Genomic DNA, 20,527 nt, shown 5'->3' on the forward strand with positions numbered 1-20,527 from the left:
TGGCATCTTTAAATAATGCTTACAAATGAATGTAGTGATGTATGATAATTATATCAATTAATGTATAATTTATATGATTATTTAACATACAAATGTGTATTTTTTGTTTTTTTCTTAAATAATGTAAGATCTTACGATCCACGATCCGATCTTACGATCCACGATCCCACCTACCTCGCACGATCCTACGTAGAATCCCGATTTTGACAACCTTGATTCTCGTTCTATCCAAACTGACCATAAGTCTTACAGGTGGTATAATATGCTTTTATCTAATAGCGCACTATAAGTACATTAAAGCTATTAACATATTATTTCTTTTATTGATAAGTTATACAAACATCCAATGAATCCTGAACTTACAACTTTACACTCCCTTATAATAACTTACTAGTGGAATTAGGTATCACTTGAACTAGATATCATTTGTTGGTAGCATGTTATTGTGTTGCAGTGAGACTTCTTTGTTAGAGCTTTAATAATTTTAGAAAAGCCACTATAAATAACCAACAGTCTTTATAATTATGAGATAACTTTTGTTATTTATTTTAATTTATCGTTATCATCTACATTTGTATCCTCTAACTAATAAAAATTGAATCTTACATATCGTGCTTTTGTCCATGTGACTCAACATAAGTATTATATATTGTACTTTCACCACTTAGTACACTGTAATTTTTTTTTTGTTTAGAAACAAACACACACAGGTAAGGAAGATGGAAAGGAGTTCTAATACAAAAACACATCACAAACTCCACTTAAAACTAATAATATATTGTTAGCTTGTTATATGTAAAGTTGCATTACTCAAGTTTGAAGAAATTTAGAATATCACTCCGATTAAAATAAAATTAAACAATTTGAGGTTTTAATAATAATTTCATTACTTTAATAGAATTATGGTATCATATTTGGTTTTAACAATAAATTGGTCTTATTCATAATAATAATAATAACAACAACATGGTCTTTCAATACTACAAATGACATCATTGTTGCAAGCTATCACTAATTATTTGAAGAGAAATGATATGTCCACAATATTTTTACAATAAATCATAAGTGACAGGTTGTTACTAGTTGTTATTGTTGGGGCAAAAAAGTAATCGTAGTGTTAGGTTTAAATTTGAACCAATAACAATTAACCATCTATAATTTGTTGTGAAAATGTTGTGGACGTAGCGCCTCTCTTATTTGAATATGCAAACTTTGGTTAGTTTTCCTAAAAAGAAATGATATGTCCACAACATTTTTACAACAAATCTTAAGGGGTAAAAAAGTAATCTTAGTGTTAGTTTCAAATTTGAACCAATAACAACTAACTACCTGTGATTTGTTGTAAAAATGTTATAAACATATCATCTCTCTTTGCTAAAACATTGTACACTAAGGTTGCATTTGGCATTAGTTGAAAAAGGCAGCTTTTTTAACTATTTAGCTTATTTTTGCTAAAACATTATATGTCTTACTATACTATTTCAACTAGTTTTTTTGCTGAAAGTAAACGATACTTTTAGCAAAAAGTTTTTAACTAAATAAGTTGTTCTCAAACGGACTATAATTACAAACTCCACCTTATCCTCTCCCACTATATATCCTCCTCCATGTGTTTTTTTTTTGAGGAAGTCCTCCTCCATGTGTTAAAGTTGTTAAAGTCAAATTATGTACAATATTTTTTTGCCATAATTTTTATAATAAGTAGGGAGAGGGGGATTTGATCCCTAATTATCCTCATAAAAGATAATACTTACAAGACTCTTTGACTTGTGTGTATGTATATATTTTAAAATTTCACTTTTTATATGTACAATAGTATTTTTGTACCCAACTTTAAAAAATATTTAAACCAAAAAACCTAATAAAATTTTCTTATAACAAAGTCGTTTGGCCTTCGACCATTAATCAAGTCCCACTCTTTTTATTTTTATTTTTAAAGTTTTGACTTGCTCTCTACTACTCTATGTTTACAACCATCTCGTTTTTTTTGAGAAGACAACTGTCTTGGGATTGATATACTCTATTGTCACTCTTTGAAATATATTTCAATCAATTTTTTTGAAGTGATTCTACAGCAGTAATTTTTTTTTTTTTTTTTGGATAGACTAAAGCAGTTAGTTTTATTATTGCTAATCAAGCATTAATTTTGAGTTCAATAAAAAGAACTAGTACAAACATGCACTACCCTATTCTAAGTAATAAATCAGTTCCCACCGAGAAGAAGGTGAAAAAAAATAAATTTGAAAATAATATCAGAACTCCCCCTCAAATTATTTTATTTATCTAGCTGTGTTCTCATCATGGTGTCCCAACTTGTGAAATTATGGGTTCAAGGGGAATTACTACTAGCTGCGTCTGCAATAATGATTATGACTTTGATTAATCATGTTCTTATTCTGGGTCTCTTTAAGCAAACCTCCCCTTGAAGGTTCTTAATCCCTTTCCAAGGACCCAATTGAATGACTTCCACAATAGAAGGATAAAACACATTTACATGAAAAGCGAATCGATCTACAAATGCTCTTGTCATTGTTGTCAAGCATGAAACTTATGTATTTATGTAATTTTGATTTATTTGACACCCACACTGTTTTTGGTGGAAAACCTTGTAACTCTAGACGTGGAGGATTATGTTTGTAATAGACTTATTTCTTTTTAGTTAATGCATTATCATTTCCTTTATTACCAACAACATAAAGATTATCATTAAAGGCTATTATGATTTGAATTAAAATTATTGATATATTCGAGATCAATTCGTAAATTATTATGTTATTGATACCATTAGCTTTCCTTTGTTTTTGTTTTTGTTTTGTTTTGTTTTTTTTTTTTTGATACATTTCCTTTGTTTTTGTTGAATATTTCCTTTGTTGAATATTCCTTAGGCTGCATTTGATTCGACTTCAAACGAATTCCGGAAATCAATTTCAAGAAAATGGAGCGTTTGGCTGTGACGGAAAACGTTATTTTCCGGAAATTGAATTCCTGTTGACCGAAATTTTCAGCCTTGACCACGGAAAATGAATTCTGTCTTTGTTTTCACTTCAAATGACTTCCGGAAAAAGAGAGAGAGAGAGAGAGAGGGACGATCGCGCCGACGAGCGGCGCGATCGTCGATCGCGCCGCTCGTCCGACGATCGCACCGCGCCGACGAGCGGCGCGGTGGACGATCGCGATCGAGCGACGCGATCGTCTCTCGTCGATCGACGAGCGCGATCGAGCGACGCGATCGTCTCTCGTCGATCGACGAGCGCGATCGACGAGCGCGCTCGTCCATCGCGATCGTCGATCGACGAGCGCCGCTCGTCGGCCGCTCGTCGGCCGCTCGTTGGACGCTCGTCGGCCGCTCGTCGGACGAGCGTTTCGCCGGATTTGATGTATTTTCTGGTAAACTGATTAAACGAACCAAACACCAAAATTAATTTTCCGTAAAATGAATTTTGTGACAGCCAAACACATAAAAACATTTTCCTTTCCGGAAAATAGCATTTCCGAAAAATAGCATATTTTCCGGAAATGATTTTACGCGAACCAAACACAGCCTAAGATCCACTCTCGGGGTATTCCTAAACTTGAAGAAAAATAGGATATGATAACAATTAACAAGGACAAGGACAAAAAAAAAAAAAAAGTGGGGAATCACTAAAGCTTACGTGTGATCTCCAGTATACTTCCAACAAGTTCCAACTCAACATAGAATGGACTATGGTCAATTTTAGTCACAAATGCCGTGGAGCATAGGCCATGGACATAGAGACCTCACATTTTGAATATTCATTACATGTTTGAGTGTTTCCTAATATTCTACTCTCTCACATGTCTAAAAGATCCACCATTGATGAGACTTTCTCATTTGAGCTTTAGGTTTGAGCTCTTAAGGTACTGCCTATTGAAAACAATAAAAAGAAAACACATCAAATATTTCCAATTATCTTTTTTGTTTTTGTTTTTTTAAACTGACAACACTGAACAATTTTAAGCAAACCCATTTTTGTTTTTCTAAAAATAACCCATTTTTCAAGTTTATTAAAAACCCATTGGGTCCATGCGTAGTTGCGTACATGGAGTATAAAATTTTAATATATATATATATATATAATTTTTTATTTGCCTAAAGTAAAATGGTGGGTTTCTTCTACAAAATATATAAATTAGAAAATATATAAATTAGAATTGGTGGGTTTTAGTTAAATTTTTGAATTCAATTAGCGAAATAGTTAAGATTTTATTTAATAAATCTAACGATATAAAATTGCCTTTCCCTATACTCAAAGAAGTGACAGATATCTTTTTCTATACAAAAATTTGTTAACAATATATAAAAAACAATGTCATTTAAAATTTTAAATAAAATAACACTGGGTATATCATTAAATTTGTGTAGTATTTAATATGAAACCATTAACAAAAACAAAAAATAAAGGGATTTTTTTCTCCAAATTCTTTTATAGTGCATGAAAAAAAAAAATCCATACCATTAGTATCTTCATATTTGTTATCATATTCACTTTAGAAAATCTTAGTATAAAAAACTAGAATATAAATAAAATTCAATCCAAGATCTTTCATTATAGAAAAAAAAAAAAAATGGTCTTACCGTCTTTAGTATTTGGACAAAGTCAGTTGATCAGTTGCACGAGCATGACAGTCCCAAAAGATCATCAACCATTCATTCACATCCACAAAATCTTAAAAACCCAAGACAAACAGACAACCTTTTTCATTTCCCTACCCACGCGCCATTACTGACCGCCCAAACCTCCTACCCAATCAAAACCCGCCACAAAAGCACCGACCTCTCTCCTTATTCGCCCAAATATCCACGCGCCAATTCCGCGAGTTCGATATTTCAACGATAAAAAAAAAATTTAAAATCCCCCAAACTCCAAAAACCAAAAATTTCCAAAAAGAAAGAGAGCCAAACGAAGCGCTCCGAAAGACACAAAAAAAAAGCAGTGCCTCTCTCTCTCTCTCTAGGGCGTCGTTTTCTCTCTCCAGAAATTTCTTGAAGAAGAAGAAGAAGGAAGAAGAAGGAGGAGGAGGAGGTGAAGGCCTCGGGTAATCTAGGGTTTGTTTGTTTTTTTTTTGGGGGGGTGGGGGAATTTCTAGGGTTTTGATTCGGAGGGATTTTTGATCTGTGAAACGGTGCGTTTTTTTTTTTTTTGAAGAAGAACGAAAGCTATGGAATCGGTCCCTTCGAACACGCATGGAGGCCTTGACGAGCAGATTTCGCAGCTCATGCAGTGCAAGCCCTTGTCCGAACAAGAGGTTCTTCTTCTTCTTCATCTTATTATTCATTATCCTGATTTTTTTGAATTTTTTTTTGGTTCGATTGGTTTGTGTTTCGTTGCTCGAGAAATGGCGGATCGGGTTTGATTCGTTAGGGTTTGCTTCGAGTTAGATCGAGGAGTTTTGAAAATTTGTAGGATTGCATGGGTGATATCGCTGGTGTGGTTCGTGATCTGTGAGATTAGCTGAATTAGGGTTTTTTAAAAATTGTTGGGGGTCGATTTCGTGGTTGGATTTTGGGAAATCTTGTGGTTTTATGGGTAATTGAATCAGATCCGTTGGAGTTATGGTTGGGCACCGCATTTGAATTGAACTTGATGGGGTTGGTTTTCTTATTTGGTATGAAAATTGAGGATGAGAAAGGATATGAAAAGTAGTTTCTTTTAATATACTGCATATATTTGGCTTATCACAATGTTGGTCTTTACTTGGCTCAATGTGGGTGAGAGAGGAGTGCAAGGGATTTGGAAGCTAATAATACTAAGAGATAGTTCAATTTCATCCTTTAATGAATGGTGGGGGTGGTATTTACTATTTATTCTAGAGGAGAGAAGTGGGAGGACAAGCTTCTTTCTGACTTCACTTCAATTGGTGGTTTACGCCCCTCGTTTCTGTATTGATTTATTGCAAATTAGCTTTTTGAAGAGATCTGTGTGCACCATTTACTATCATTATGATAATGAAGTCTAGGCTTATGTTGTCTAAAGTTGGGTCTATAATCTATATTATCCTTTTGATAAGAAATTTAGTTCCATTTGATGTGGGTTATATTGTGTACATAGAAAAAGAGTCGGAGGTTAAAGCACTGCATTTACCAAGTTGATTTTCTTTGGCATTTGAATACCTTGGAAGTTACTTGAAAAAAAATGCTTTTTTGGGTAAAGAACATTCAGAATGTAGGCTTCAGTTCATGGTAGTCCACTGCCATAACTTTTATCTGATCGCTATCAATGCTATCTATCTTGTTCAGTTTTTGCTTATGTAAATATCACTTTCTGTGCATATCCTAACTCCACAAGATCTAACTTTTTTGATAACATCAGAAAAGATGTAGAGATTGAAGAAAGTACAGACAGTTATCTCTTTAGTTTCTGGACTGTTCTCTAAATTAAATGGTCTTGGTCACATTTTAAGCATTGCTTGAAGTTAAGTTCTGTGATATTTTGGGTGAGGAAACATTATGGTTAGCTGCAAGTTCTGTGATATTTTGCCTAGAGGTTGTAGCTCAGCTGACACCTCTTGTTGTTTCTAATAAAGACGTCCAAGGTTCAAGTACAGGGTTCGAATCCCCCCACCCCTATTTTAATTTTCGACTTAGAAAAACAAAAAAAAGCTGAAATTAATCAACAATTAATGTGACTCTTAATTTATTATAAGTCATGAGCCTTGTAGCTCAACTAACACCTCCTGATGTTTCCAACAAACATGTCTAGGGTTAAAATCCCCCCTTCCCCAACCATTGAATTATAAAGAAAAAGTCACATTTGAAGGAAGGAACCATTTTAGGTTGCAATTAGTGTTTCAGCTTTAGTTAGATGGGTGGTTGTTTCAGCCAATGAGCTCTAGCTCAACTGGCACCTCCTCCCCTTGTAAGTGTTAGGTGGGGGATGAGATTGTGAAGTCAAGACCCACTGCGTGTGTGTAACTTACCAAGCAAAAAAAAGTTGGGTTTTTGTTTCTCTTATTAATGTTATTATTTTACAAAATTTTAAGCTTGCATCTTCAATTCCAGTGCTTCAGTCTGATGTTTGCAACATTTGTCTATATAACTTTGCTAATTTATTCTCCTTTTGTTTTCTGGGTTTGCGACTGCCTTACAATTGTGATGTCTGGAATTTTCTTTGAGTGAATGTTTTTCTTTCCTTTGATGATCAAAATCAATTAATCAATAATGGATGTTATATTGGTGTAGGTAAGGGTGCTGTGTGATAAGGCTAAGGAGATATTAATGGAAGAAAGCAATGTCCAGGTGTGTCTTTTTATCTATTCTTTTGTGCTAATGTCATATTTATCTCTCCCTCTCTCTCTCTCTCTCTCTCACACACACACACACACACACACACACATGCATACTCACACACTAATACATGTGTTTTTATGTGTTCACTGCTGATGAGGATTTTCATGTATTGGCTTGATCTTGCGACTGGCGTAACATATGTTTAAACTTGTTTGGACTGTACGCCCCATCTAAAGTAACAAGAATCTTTGAGGTTGAGGTATTTAAGATTCAGAGATGCACTTAGGCTGGTGAGGATTGATAAAATCATTTGAACAGCTTCCATTAGTTTCTTTGAGTGCGTTGTGGCTAATTAATAAGTTAGGAGTTACCTTTTTCTAGTCATGATGTTTGGAGTTAGGGATACCATTCTCTCAGTGTTTCCCCTTGTCTTTCCTGGGGCAATCTGTTTTTGCTATATCGATAATTTCTTGGTGTTTTAACTTGGGTGGCTGAGATTAATATCTGAATTTTTTTATGGGTTATTTTTTCCCCTTTCTATATAGGAGAATCTATTTGTAGCTTTAATATAAATGAAACTTATACTCTGAGGTTCTTCTTCACAGCATGATTAAAATCTTTTGATTGATAAATTGCATTAGTAGCAACATTTTCTTCTGCAGAACGTTTTGTGAGTTAAACATCTGAAAAAAGGTAAAACCTGTTTGATGAGTTAGGTTGTAGGTAAGGTTTGTTGCTATTCCTACCTACTGTATTTTTCCTCCTTGTATGAAATCTATTTAACATACTTAGCTGGTGGTTTCTAAGCCATCTGGTGATTAACCAACAATTTGAGCTACGGTCCAAAATATGGAAGAAAGAGGTGTTTTCCCAAAAGAGAAATCCTAAATGGCATCAGCAAGAAAAAAAATATTTCAATTGTTTCTTATGACATACATATAATTTCTATATTATACTGGGTCAGTGTTTTATCTTATGTTGCAAACTATGGTGGTTAAACCAATTGGGACGGGCCATTATCATTGCTGAGGTATATTTTGGATGTAGAATCAACTTGTATATCTCCTATCAAAAAAAGAATCAACTTGTATATTACGTTGCATGATTTGAGTTTTACATTATCTTTTCAGTGGGTTTTTGCTCCTGTTTTGCATTCATGCTCTGCCTCTTTTAGCTTATGTTGATTTTAAACCCAAGGGTAGCACAATCTGGTAGGGACCATTTCTCATAAAGTGGGGGTTACTTGATTGAATTTCCCCTTCTCTCCCCCCTTAGGACCCAAATCTCACCTATTTTAAAAACAAGCTTACATTGATTTAGTAGAGTGCCAAGTTTTGACTAATCTTTTTTGTACTTTTGCATTGCAGCCTGTTAAAAGTCCTGTTACAATATGTGGCGATATTCACGGGCAGTTCCATGATCTTGCAGAGCTTTTTCGCATTGGAGGGAAGGTAGTTGTCTGAACAGGGCTTCCAACATTTTTCTCATGTTATTTTGTTGAAGGCTGATTAGTTACAGCTTGAGATTTATGAACTAATGGGAGTTGTGATTGAACTTCCTTTCCGAATTGAAATTCTCTAATATATTGCTGTAATTATGTATTATAATTTTTTTCCATTGAAGTGTGAATGAGGTTTCATGCATTTTGGAGAAGCAAACCAAGAAGTGTAGAGCGTGGCTTATGATGCTGATCATAATTTTATTGATAAAATTTAAATGCAACATCATAGCATGTAAAAGAAATCAGAATCTATGGCTCAATTATTGGATGACATTTACATTACGAAGACAGGCATGGGGAGGTAGATAAATTGGATGGATCTTTCAGAAACTTAAGGCTTCCAAGTGGGGCTATTACAATGCATTTGAGGGATTTTTTTTTTTCCTGGGCAGAGCATTTGGAATGTTTTGTGTACTATCAAGGGTGGCTTTTTCTCGTGGTGTGTACCATTTGGGATGACCTTGACTACAGATAATGTAAGGAAGCAAGGGTTAATCATTATGGATCAGTTCCTTATGTGCTAGAGCCATGGAGAAAATGTAGCTCATACTTTCCTGCATTGTGCGGTGGCTCGAGAAATGTGGTCTTTGGTTTTCTACTTGTTTGATTTCTTGGGTGGTGTCTTATTTTGTGTTGGAATTGTTATCTTGTTTGAAGAGACGGTTTGGCAAAAGAAGAAATGGGGAGATTTCTTTTTCAAGTAATAGCAATGAGGAGATTTGGAAAGTTGTTCCTTTATGTTTATTGTGGTACCTCTGGAGACAATGAAATGCTTGATTATTTGAGGGGAAAGAGTTGCACAAGTTGAAAGTGTAGTTCTGATTTTTTGAAGACTATATGAATAGACTTAGACTTTTTATTTTTTATTTTTTATTTTTCTAATGTGGACTTTCTACAGTTCCTTGATACGGTTTTTGTTAATCCTTATTGTATTTAAAGTTAATTTTTCTTTTTATTTTTGTTTTGGAATTTCCTTTATATACTTCCTGTGTATTAGGGTTGCGCTCCTTTTGCGCACTTTCTTTTAATGGATTTTTACTACTTATCAAAAAAGCATGTAAAAGAAAATGAGAAAGTTAACATCATTAAAAGAAACTTAGTAAAGCTTGAGCATAGAAAACATTAGCCTATGTCAATGTCTCCTTTGTCAATTAAGTTTCTAGCTATGCAAGTACTGATGTCGCAAACAAGTGGGATGAGATTGTATTAATAAGAAGTTTGTAGTTGGTGAGTGCTTATATTGTATGAGTGGTTAACTTTACACAAATAAGGCACTGATTATTTTATTCTCACACGGAAATTTGCTAGCCACTTTTGTCTCTAATTGGGACTGTAAAAGGGGACAAATTCATCTGAATCTGTTTTCGTTAAATTTTGCGATTGATTCAATTAAATTATCCCCAGTGGGATACATGAACTGATTTTGCTTCTTGTAATGACTTTAGTTCCTGCCTTGTCTTTGCTTGGATGTGTTGATCACTTAACAATCACAACTTCAATATTAATTTCTGGTTGCATATTTTTGTTGATAGTGCCCAGATACAAATTACTTGTTCATGGGAGATTATGTTGACCGTGGCTACTATTCAGTTGAAACTGTAACTGTAAGTATGAGTTAATAGCTTTTATATTTTAACTTTGTAAGTTCTGTTTTCAAGGTTTGTCTACTTAATTTTTTTTCTTTTTTGAGGAAATATAATTTTTAATCTTTTACCAAGAAATAAGTCATCCCGGATTCTTTGGATGAGAATGTTTCAGTAAAACCCAGGTTTTTATTTATTTATTGTTTTGTCTTTCATCCAAACAAGTGGGCACTGTAAATCCATTCTATGTGAAACATTCAAAATCTTCAACTTTGAGTTGAATGTAAGTTGAGGACTAGATATTTGGTTCACTTAATGGTTGTAATTTTATTCATGTACAAGACCTGATCTTCCTAGGAAGACCTCAAGATTGGTCCATTTTGAGTCATTTGCTCCTTTACTGAGAATTTGTGGTTGCATGTCATTGAAATGATAATTATTTCTTGTTTTGTCTGTCGTTTGTTGGGTTGCATAGTTGGGGGGTTTTCAACTAATGATAACTTGTATTGTGAGCTTGTTGAATGTACCATCTAGTTCTATGCAATACATGGGGGTCACATTTGATAACTACATTAAAATCTAGATTAGTTATATATTTTTGTGCCAGTTGGTACTACAGAACATATCAAAAGATGATTAGTTGTGGGTTCCAACTGATGACACTATTACAATTGATGTTCCTTCGTGCACTTGATTTATGTTTTTAAAGTGTTTATTCAACTTGCTTCAAGACATTTGTTTGTTTTAACTACTTTTGTATGGATTTACTCCTTTGTTCAGCTCCTGGTGGCCTTGAAAGTGCGTTATTCTCAACGGATTACTATACTGAGAGGAAATCATGAAAGCCGTCAGGTATAATTTTGATTTATGGTCTCATGATTTACTGTTTATTCTTATTTAACAATGCTGTAATGTTTTCCTTTTCTATTCTGATAATAATATAATTGTAAATATCATTGTAGTAGTAGGAGCTGGTCATAGAGCTATTGTTTTACTATAATTAAGAGGTTCATTTTTGGGTTCCAATGTTCCATCTGTTTTGCGATATAGGTTGTAAGGTGTTGTTCAATTTTTGCTCTTCCATGATTCTTCTCTTTCATGGATTCCATATATTATTCGTTTGCATGGATATGTTATGCTTATTATGGTCTTATGTTTCCCATTGCAGATTACTCAAGTTTATGGGTTCTATGATGAGTGCCTTCGGAAGTGAGTTTCTTAGCATCCTTGTTTCGCTGGGAATTCAGTTTTAAACTACTATTGTAATTGATTATATCTTTACATGTGACTTCAATTTAAAACTCTAGCTCTAAATTCTCTTCCCTTAGAACCTCTTTATTTTTATTGATTTTCTTTTCTTTTGGTGTTAGTGATTTTGCTTTAATTTAATTTGTAATTAGATAAGCATATCTTTATTGATGCTACCACAATGCCCAGTTGGAAGGGTTTTTTTGGGCTATAAATGACCCATGTTACAGGGACACTGCCAAATTGAAATTTAATACAAGAAAAATGGCACTGTATGCTTACATACCCATCGATGCCACATTAAACAATGTAATGTGGGATTTCTAGTACTTCTCAGGTGTATGCGATGCATTGCAGGTGCATCTGAGTTGTGTCAAATGACTGACATGTGGGCCAACATGTTTGAAACTGTGGAAAATGACTGACAAATGCATCATGTATTGTTGACTACTACTAGTTTGTGGAGAGTATTTTGTTTTGGAAACTATATTAGATGTAATGTTACTTATCCCAAAAAAGAAAATGTGACCTTTAAGATGGGCTGCTAGTCTCTTACATGTACATAATACTCCCACCCCCTCCTCTTATTTCTGGTTCATTAATGTCATTTCTGGTATTCTGTAAAGGTAATTTGGTTTTGGTTTATTTTCAGGTATGGTAATGCCAATGTGTGGAAGATCTTTACAGATTTGTTTGACTATTTTCCACTGACAGCATTGGTTAGTGTTATTTATTGTCATTTCTATGATGCTTTAAATGCTTGTTGTAGGGTAATGATGTCCTGCATCTTTTTTCATCCTAATTTGTTGTGTACACTGCCACTACCAGCTATCATCTTGTACATAAGGGAGAACAACCTAGATCAATTATATGTAGCTGATCTTAAATAGATATGATGTGGCCAATGAGCTTTAGCTCAACTGGCACCTCCTCCCCTTGCAAGTACTAGGTGGGGGTGAGGTTGTGGGTTCAAGACACATTGGGTGCATAACTTACCAATTAAAAAAAACCCATGATGGGGTGTTGATCCAGATGATGAATAACTGCTTTTGGGAAGGATTCATGCAAAATATTACCTTAGAAATTTTTTGAAAAATTGATAGCTGGTTTCTTGCGATTGCATTGTCACCAAAATGATAACACTGGTTGATCACCTGCATGTCTAATTGCGTTGCTATTTGTGCACTTCCCCTTTTAGTAATGCTGTGTTAAAGCATCATTACAAACTGTTGCTTTTGAAGTAGCCATGCAAAAGAGCATTGGATCACATGATCAACTTGCTTCTGAAGAGCATAGATTGCAGAAATTCTGGTGGATTCGTTTTATGCTTAAGAATTTGGCTACAAATTTTTTGTTTGAGCCTATTACTTCTTATAATACTGAACTATATAGTAATGTTGTGCTTCTGCATCTGATTGACCTGTAGTTTACATCTGTCTTTCAGTTTTTGATTATCTTTGTTCAGAAATCAATACTAATTATATACATTGCAGTAAATTATAATTGATACTGTTTGTAGGTACTGCTTTGTTATGATGTTACTTTGGTCATATGTTAACCTTTTCTTCCCCCTCTTTTGAAGGTTGAATCTGAAATATTTTGTCTGCATGGTGGATTGTCCCCTTCCATTGAAACCCTTGATAACATTCGTAACTTTGACCGTGTTCAAGAAGTTCCTCATGAGGGGCCCATGTGTGATCTTTTATGGTCTGACCCAGATGATCGCTGTGGTTGGGGTATCTCACCCAGGGGTGCTGGATACACCTTTGGCCAGGTGATTTATTTTTTGTTTTTCTTTAAATCCATCTTTTCCATTTAATGCCAAGCTTTGTTGATCTGTTTGCTTGTACTTTTTACAGGACATATCTGAGCAGTTTAACCATACTAATAACTTAAAGCTGATTGCTAGAGCTCATCAGCTGGTTATGGAAGGATATAACTGGGGTCACGTAAGTACTTAGCCTTATTTTGAGGCTTTGTTAGGGATGGTCAGTTTTTGTAGCTAACGTTCATTCCCTGTGACAGGAACAAAAAGTGGTGACGATTTTCAGTGCACCAAATTATTGTTATCGCTGTGGGAACATGGCATCCATCCTGGAAGTTGATGACTGCAAGGCCCACACATTCATTCAGGTTGCTGCTCCCTCTTTATTCATACACACCCACACCCACACACAAACACTCTGCTGCCCTTGGACCACCATTATAGCAAATGATATCATAAGTGACAGTATACATATGTTAAAATTCAGTTGCACATATACACATAACAGACCTTGAGAGAACTTTTATGTTGGGTGCAGTTTGAGCCTGCTCCAAGGAGGGGAGAGCCAGATGTAACCCGGAGAACACCCGATTACTTCCTATGATGCAGCTGTCAATTAGTTGCTGAATTTGCAGCCGCTAGTGCTTACTAGCTGGTTTACGTGTTGAGGGCTTCTATTCAAATTTTAAAGTTTATGACTTTGCTATAGTGGTGGTAGGGTGGTGAAAAGCATGTAAACTGGGCAGGGGGAACTTCAATTACTTATGCTTTCAGTTCTCAGAGAGGAAGCAGCAGATCTGGCAACAATGTAGCAGCCTATGTACCATTTCCTGCAAACGATGTGGCATCTTTTATTTCTTAGCACTGATTTCCCTTTTTTTTTTGTCCTCTTTTCTGTAGGATGGTGGCTTTTGGTTGGGGGTCTGTAGAGGAATGATGAGTAAACTTTTCTTATAATGGGTGCTTTTATAATTTTTTGATGTTAGTCTGAATTAGTTTTTATTTTTATTATTATTATTTTTGTAGGCGCTTTTATTTTTTATTTTATTTTTTAATTTTTGGCACTTTCAATTGAACTTTCTAAAAATAGGTGCTTTCTGTTATTCTAGTTTTTGTCATTTTTTATTCCTATATTTACCAGATGCAATTTGAGATTTTACCTATCATGGATACCTATATAAAATGTATCCACATGCAGAAATTTAATTGCCCTAAAATCTTCTCCCATTTCTAGCTCGTTAGCTGCCGAAAGCAAACAAAGCACTTTGAAAATGCCGGACTATAGACGCATGGTAAATGTTGTGAAATTTAAGGGATCTATATAAGCAAAATATAAGCTCGTTATTCCACAGCCTTAATATAACAACACCCCCGAAGAAAATCTGAAATTACTGCAATTATGGGAAGGGATATGCATATGAGCATATCATATTTATTATGTATCCATTCGTACCATTAAATTATATATGTACGCACACATAGTAATAGATCTATCATCACCAATCTACTTTTTTATTGAGTTGTCTTGATGCATTGATTCGAGTGACAACGCCTTTGTTTATTTTTATTTATTTTTCTGGTTGATAGCAGTTATACAATATAGAAATTTTACTATAGTCTAATTTAGGTGTATATGTGTGAAGCTCTCTATTGAAGACCTGAATTCTGACCCTTGCCCTTACACACTACAATCACTCATACTTGTGGAGTTAGAGGAGATTTGAACTTTAAACATTTTCGTTGAAAACATTATGAGGTGTCAATTGAACTACTTAGTTCTTGATAGATGACAATGCTACTTGGCACATTTTGGAGAGTCGTAAACAACTGACCAAAAATTCAATTTAATGGTACTCATTTTGGTGTTACCGAAAAATGTCATTGGTGAAGATTTGACAGCAATTGTGAATTTTAATGCTCCTTATAGTTTTTTATGTCTAAGCTTTTCTATAAATTCAAGTCATGAAAATATAGAGCATGGAATTTAAGCACCAACTATTGAAAAATACTTTTTTTTTTTAACTAAAATTTTGGGTAAGTGATATTTTATCTCCTTCTGGTTTAGCCCATTTTTATTTACGAGAGTAATTTTAAGACGATACCCTTTTTTACAATTATCTTATATGACAGATTGTAACTGGTTACTCGTTGCTTTCACATGAACCTATTATTTTTTCTCCACTTATCACAACCTACCACATCAGAGTTGTGGTAAGGTAGTGACACAAAAGAGTGTGGCCTTAAGTTTATTTATTTTGGTTTATTCTGTTTATATATCCAATGCTATTTCACACATATCCATTATGATTATTCAATTGAAGGAATGAGAAATATATATAAAAAAAAAATCAACTTTGGAGGAATATTATTATAGAATAAAATTTGATATAGAATGTGTCTTTCTCATTTTCCTTAATTTTAAAACAAAATGTACATTCCAAACCGCCATAGTTAATCACATAATTTACAAAATTCACGAATCCACAATGTTCAACCTTAACATAAAAATCGTAATTTTTGTTGCCACTCAATATAAAATGCAAGCTTCCCTTCCTTGGTTTTAGCCAACTCTTATGGGTTAAGATTAGATGAAACAACAATGTTAGAACTAGGTAGGTGTCGTCGAAAAATTGAAGGTATATGACATCGTTTTTGGTCTATGTGTGTTTGATATGGGATGACATAAAAGGCTATGTGTAGGTATATATATAAAGGGGTAGAAGTGCAAGAAGTGAAAATTGTGAATTAAAATGCAAAGAGTTTTGTGTGTATGTATAAGTGATGAAAAGTCTTGAAACATTGAACCAAATGAAACAAAAAATCAATATTTAATTTATTTTTATTTCTAATGCGGCACTTGAGAATATTTCAATTATCTTTGCATAGAATATGCCACTTGGCAGAACCTCATGCACTTCCACATAATGTCTCTGCTTATATATATATATATTTATTGATTGAGAATGTAATTTTTTATATATTGAATTGAATGATACTTTTCAGAGGAGTATATATAATGAGGCTAGAGAGACATATAACAGTGCACAATGATAGTTCGATTATAGTGGCCTTGAAGGTAGGCTTGGGCCTAGTGAATAGTAAGAATTATCTCTGAGTGTCGAAGGTTGGTGCAATTTAATATGCCCATGGCTAGTGAAGATTGTAGTACAGCTCCATACTTTATCAAGTTGAACCTTAATTTGTTAATTTTAAGTAAGAGCAGACATAATTTATAAGTTTAAAAAAAAAAAAAACAACAACAATAACAACAACAGCAGCAACGTATGTTAAGACTTAAAAGCGAGCTATTATAAATCAAGGGAACAATTATTTGTTTCACATAAATATGAACTATCTTTCTAAATCACTAATTGCTCTCATTTAGTGGAAATGTTAGCTTTCCCATGTAAATCAACAAATTGAAATATCAACTAGTTTTGAGTTAATTGACTTGATTCACCTTATTGAATTGATGAGCTAGTTGAATTTAAGTTGTCTTCAACATCCCCTATTGGCCTCTTTGGTGATGATAATAGGAAAGGCTTGGAAGGCATTTGTAAGCATTCAACTTCTCCTTCAAGCATTTCTATAACTTTGTTCATTGAAGGATGATCACTAGGCTTCATTTGTATACACCATAATGCAACTATGATCATCTTCTTAACAGTTTTCTTTTCCTCCTCTGTGGCATCTTCCATTTCTATGTCATTTCCTTCATTAAATTGGCCATAGACCCAAGTTGGGAAGTAAATTTGGCTTGAATGTTCTGCAAATGCATTCAAGTTCTTTCTTTTACTTGCCGTTTCTAGCAATAACATGCCAAAACTATAAACACCAGCTTTATAGGAGACCCCTCCAATGTTTTTATAGAACAACTCTGGAGCTATATATCCTAGTGTTCCCCTTGCAGCAGTCAAAGACACTGTGCTATCATCTATTGGATAAAGTTTTGCAAGTCCAAAATCTGACACTTTTGGGGTGAAGTTCTCATCAAGAAGAATGTTATGGGGCTTGATATCAAAATGCAAAATTTGCATGTCACATCCTCGATGCAAATATTCAATTCCATGAGCAACTCCAAGAGAAATATTGTATGTTTTCTCAATACTCAAGGGGATATTTCCTTCTTGAGAAAAAATGTATTTGTCAAGAGAACCATTAGGCATGAATTCGTATATAAGGGCACGCTTTAGTCCCTCAACACAGTAGCCAATAAGTTGCACCACATTCTCGTGGTGAATCCTTCCAATTGTGGCAACTTTATTGATAAACTCTTGACCGTTTCCTTTGGACTTACCTAACATCTTTATAGCTACCAGATGGCCACTTTGAAGCTTTCCTTTATATACAGAGCCATAACCTCCTTCGCCCAATTTGTCCTTGAAACATTTAGTCATCTTCTTAATTTGTGAGTAAGAGTACCTAATTGGCATGAGGTTGTTATGGCTTTGCAAAAAATTTTCAATTGCGTCACACATTGATAAATGTCTTCTACGCCACTTATATATAAAAAACGCAATGACACATGGACTCCCCAACAAATTTTTTGCTGCAAAATGTAGCCCTGTGCCGGAACATCACAAAAATAATTATAAGAAAACAAATTTGTTCCTACAGTTAAATGCTCTCATCATTTACTTCTATTTTTTGGTTGAAAATGTAGTTAACTAACTGCATTCATGAATCATAATAATCAAGCACAATTTGTGTTGTATATTTTATGTAAATGTCACTTTCATTTCAGACTCAAATTCTTATGGCTTGTTTGGATTAAGGGGGTAAGGAGGGAGAGTGAAGGGGAGTATAGTAGAGTTGACTAAAAATAGACTAATTTTGGGTCAACTCTATTCTAATCCCCCTCACTCTTCCTCAATCCAAACGGACCATTAATGAATGACTTGATAAAAAGAATTAAAATAAAGTAGATCAAAGAAAGAGACACAGGTTCATACCTATGATGATAGCCTCTAATAGTGGCAAATCAACTGCAAGATATACAAGAAAGACGAATTATTCTTTTTTATTCTAACAAAAATTAAACAGTGAAATAAGTGACATAAATAACTTGAAAAGTCCAGGGCATAGTAAATCAGCATGAAGTCATTAACAACTTTTCCTTTTTTATTCTTATTAAAAGGTATGAGATCAACCAGTTGTCCAAGTAGGCAATTAAGTACATGGTTATTGCTCTACATGCATGTCATCACTAGGCACAACAACTCATTTCTAGATTATCTGTCTGCTTAGACAAATAGAAACCTCACCTTCGAAAAGCCACAGGATCGCGCGAAGGAATCCTCCTGTTTTGACAAAGAAAAGAATAACATCAACTTTTGGAACCTCAAAATTAAAAATCAAGTCATTATAATGTTAAACTACAATAAATATACCTAGCATGTCGGAAAGAAAGAAACGTACAAAAGGAAATTGAAAATCAACAATATATGTAAGGTAGTATACTATTTAATTAGAGAATGGCAAGTGTACTATGACCTAAATTTCTCACATAATTTACAAATACTTTTGTGTCATGAAAATTTACCTTCGCACTGAACATGGTTCGCGTCATCAAGGTAGCAATCATTAAAAATAACTTGTAGCCATGAGAGCTCAAAACCATATAACAATTCATTGTGGGCGTCTGTACAGGAAGTATTAATTGGGTCATCATTTCCTGGCCACGATGTCAGGAACATCTGCTCTACTTTGCACGAGTCCTCCACATCTCTTGCATTCGTTCTACCAACTTTTAACATATCTATACCTCTTCTTGAAATCCTCTCCACTGTCAATATTGCAAGTAGAAGCGTCCAAATAGAATAGAGAATTCACTGGTTTTTCACAGCTCATCAAAACCACACTCCTTGATAGTTTGGTATTAATCCCTCTCCACGTCGGCAGATACGTGGTATATGCAGAGCGATAATGACTGAAATTATAGCTATTTAAAGAATAACTTGGGAAGGAGAAGTAATTATCCTTCCATATGCCTGAGTCCACGACCCGGATTGTGTAGTTATTGTAATTGATTTCCTGTACATGGTATTTTCCAGCAAATAAGTATAACACAGTAGTTCGATTGTTCTCACACGACAGCTCATACCTTGAGTCCCCGCAGATTTCTGGATCGCTCTTCAATCGAAATGGATAGCTTATGTTGTGGATATTGCCACAGGAAGAAGGGGGACAGTGATGATCATTTACATCAGCAGCATCACTGCAAGTTTCTTGGACTAGTATAACAGCAATAAGGGCCGTGAGTACTCCTGCAGTGAACGTCAATCCTCTCGCCATCGATACTGGAAAACTTCCACAGCTGTGGATGAAGATAATACGAATTTATTTTTGTGGTCTTGAAAAGTATCTGAGTCTTCTACAAGAAAGTAGCAAGTAGTTTCCACTGAGAAGTCAAAAAGATGAAACCTTTATTTTGTTTACTTCGATTGAACCTTTATTTATTTTTTAAGTAATATTTAATAATACATCTTACATCTTATTTTTTATATTATCACTATAACATATTAAAAATAACAAAACAAATCACTCGCCACCAAGTAGAGGAAAGAGAGAAAGACAGAAGTAGAGGAAAGAGAAAGTCTAGGGAAAAAGAACTAACGTGGAAAGAGAAGAAAGAAAATATAATAAAAAACTAAGTAAGAAAGTAGTATGTGGTTAAGCACACTTCTACGGGGTAGAAGGGCATGGTCGAACAATGCTATTTTTTTGGCATTTGGTACATTTAATATAGATGGTTTTTTTTGGTGTTTATTTAACACATCAAATGTTATTGCTCTTAGCGCATAGATCAATAACATCTTAGCACATATTATACTGGTTTAGTGGGTTTTTAGTCTTTTCATGAGATGAGTTCAAGGTTAAAAAAGTTGTATTTTAAATATTTTTGAAGTTTGGTATAGAATAACGTTTTTGAATTCTTGAAAATATTGAAATATTTTTTAATATTTTTACCTTTGTTTGTAAACCACACAAGTAAATAGATACTTGTGCGTATTTAAATTCCCCACTCAATCCATCTTTTAAGAAATGTTGATTTCATTTTTAGAAGATAAGTATCCACTATCTACGTTCTTACTCTTGAAAAAAGTTACATTTTTTTTTTTTTAATTTTAAAATTGACAATTTTATCAATTCTTCCGTATCCTTTATTCTTTAACCAATAA

At 34.1% G+C, this 20,527-nt stretch overlaps 2 protein-coding genes across 3 annotated transcripts; one reads left to right on the plus strand and one right to left on the minus strand.

Moving 5' to 3' along the window:
• Positions 1 to 4,898: 4,898 nt before the first annotated feature.
• LOC115977124 (serine/threonine-protein phosphatase PP2A-2 catalytic subunit) lies at positions 4,899 to 14,360 on the plus strand. Of its 2 annotated transcripts, none has more exons than XM_031098800.1 (12): positions 4,899 to 5,058; positions 5,169 to 5,268; positions 7,202 to 7,258; positions 8,617 to 8,700; positions 10,283 to 10,354; positions 11,114 to 11,185; positions 11,502 to 11,542; positions 12,234 to 12,300; positions 13,164 to 13,355; positions 13,441 to 13,530; positions 13,607 to 13,714; positions 13,885 to 14,360. In XM_031098800.1, exons 2-12 carry the CDS (start codon positions 5,182 to 5,184, stop codon positions 13,948 to 13,950), a joined length of 936 nt encoding a protein of 311 aa, XP_030954660.1. In that variant the 5' UTR covers positions 4,899 to 5,058; positions 5,169 to 5,181; the 3' UTR covers positions 13,951 to 14,360. The 2 variants fall into 2 exon arrangements, with proteins under 2 accessions (XP_030954660.1, XP_030954668.1); XM_031098808.1 differs by having other exon boundaries at positions 5,172 to 5,268.
• A 2,325-nt stretch (positions 14,361 to 16,685) lies between these two features.
• LOC115975049 (rust resistance kinase Lr10-like) lies at positions 16,686 to 17,903 on the minus strand. Its single transcript, XM_031095720.1, has one exon. It carries the CDS (start codon positions 17,822 to 17,824, stop codon positions 16,808 to 16,810), a length of 1,017 nt encoding a protein of 338 aa, XP_030951580.1. The 5' UTR covers positions 17,825 to 17,903; the 3' UTR covers positions 16,686 to 16,807.
• Positions 17,904 to 20,527: the final 2,624 nt, after the last annotated feature.

The sequence above is a fragment of the Quercus lobata genome, chromosome 1 (assembly GCF_001633185.2).
Source record: "Quercus lobata isolate SW786 chromosome 1, ValleyOak3.0 Primary Assembly, whole genome shotgun sequence".
NCBI classification, from domain to species: Eukaryota; Viridiplantae; Streptophyta; class Magnoliopsida; order Fagales; family Fagaceae; genus Quercus; species Quercus lobata.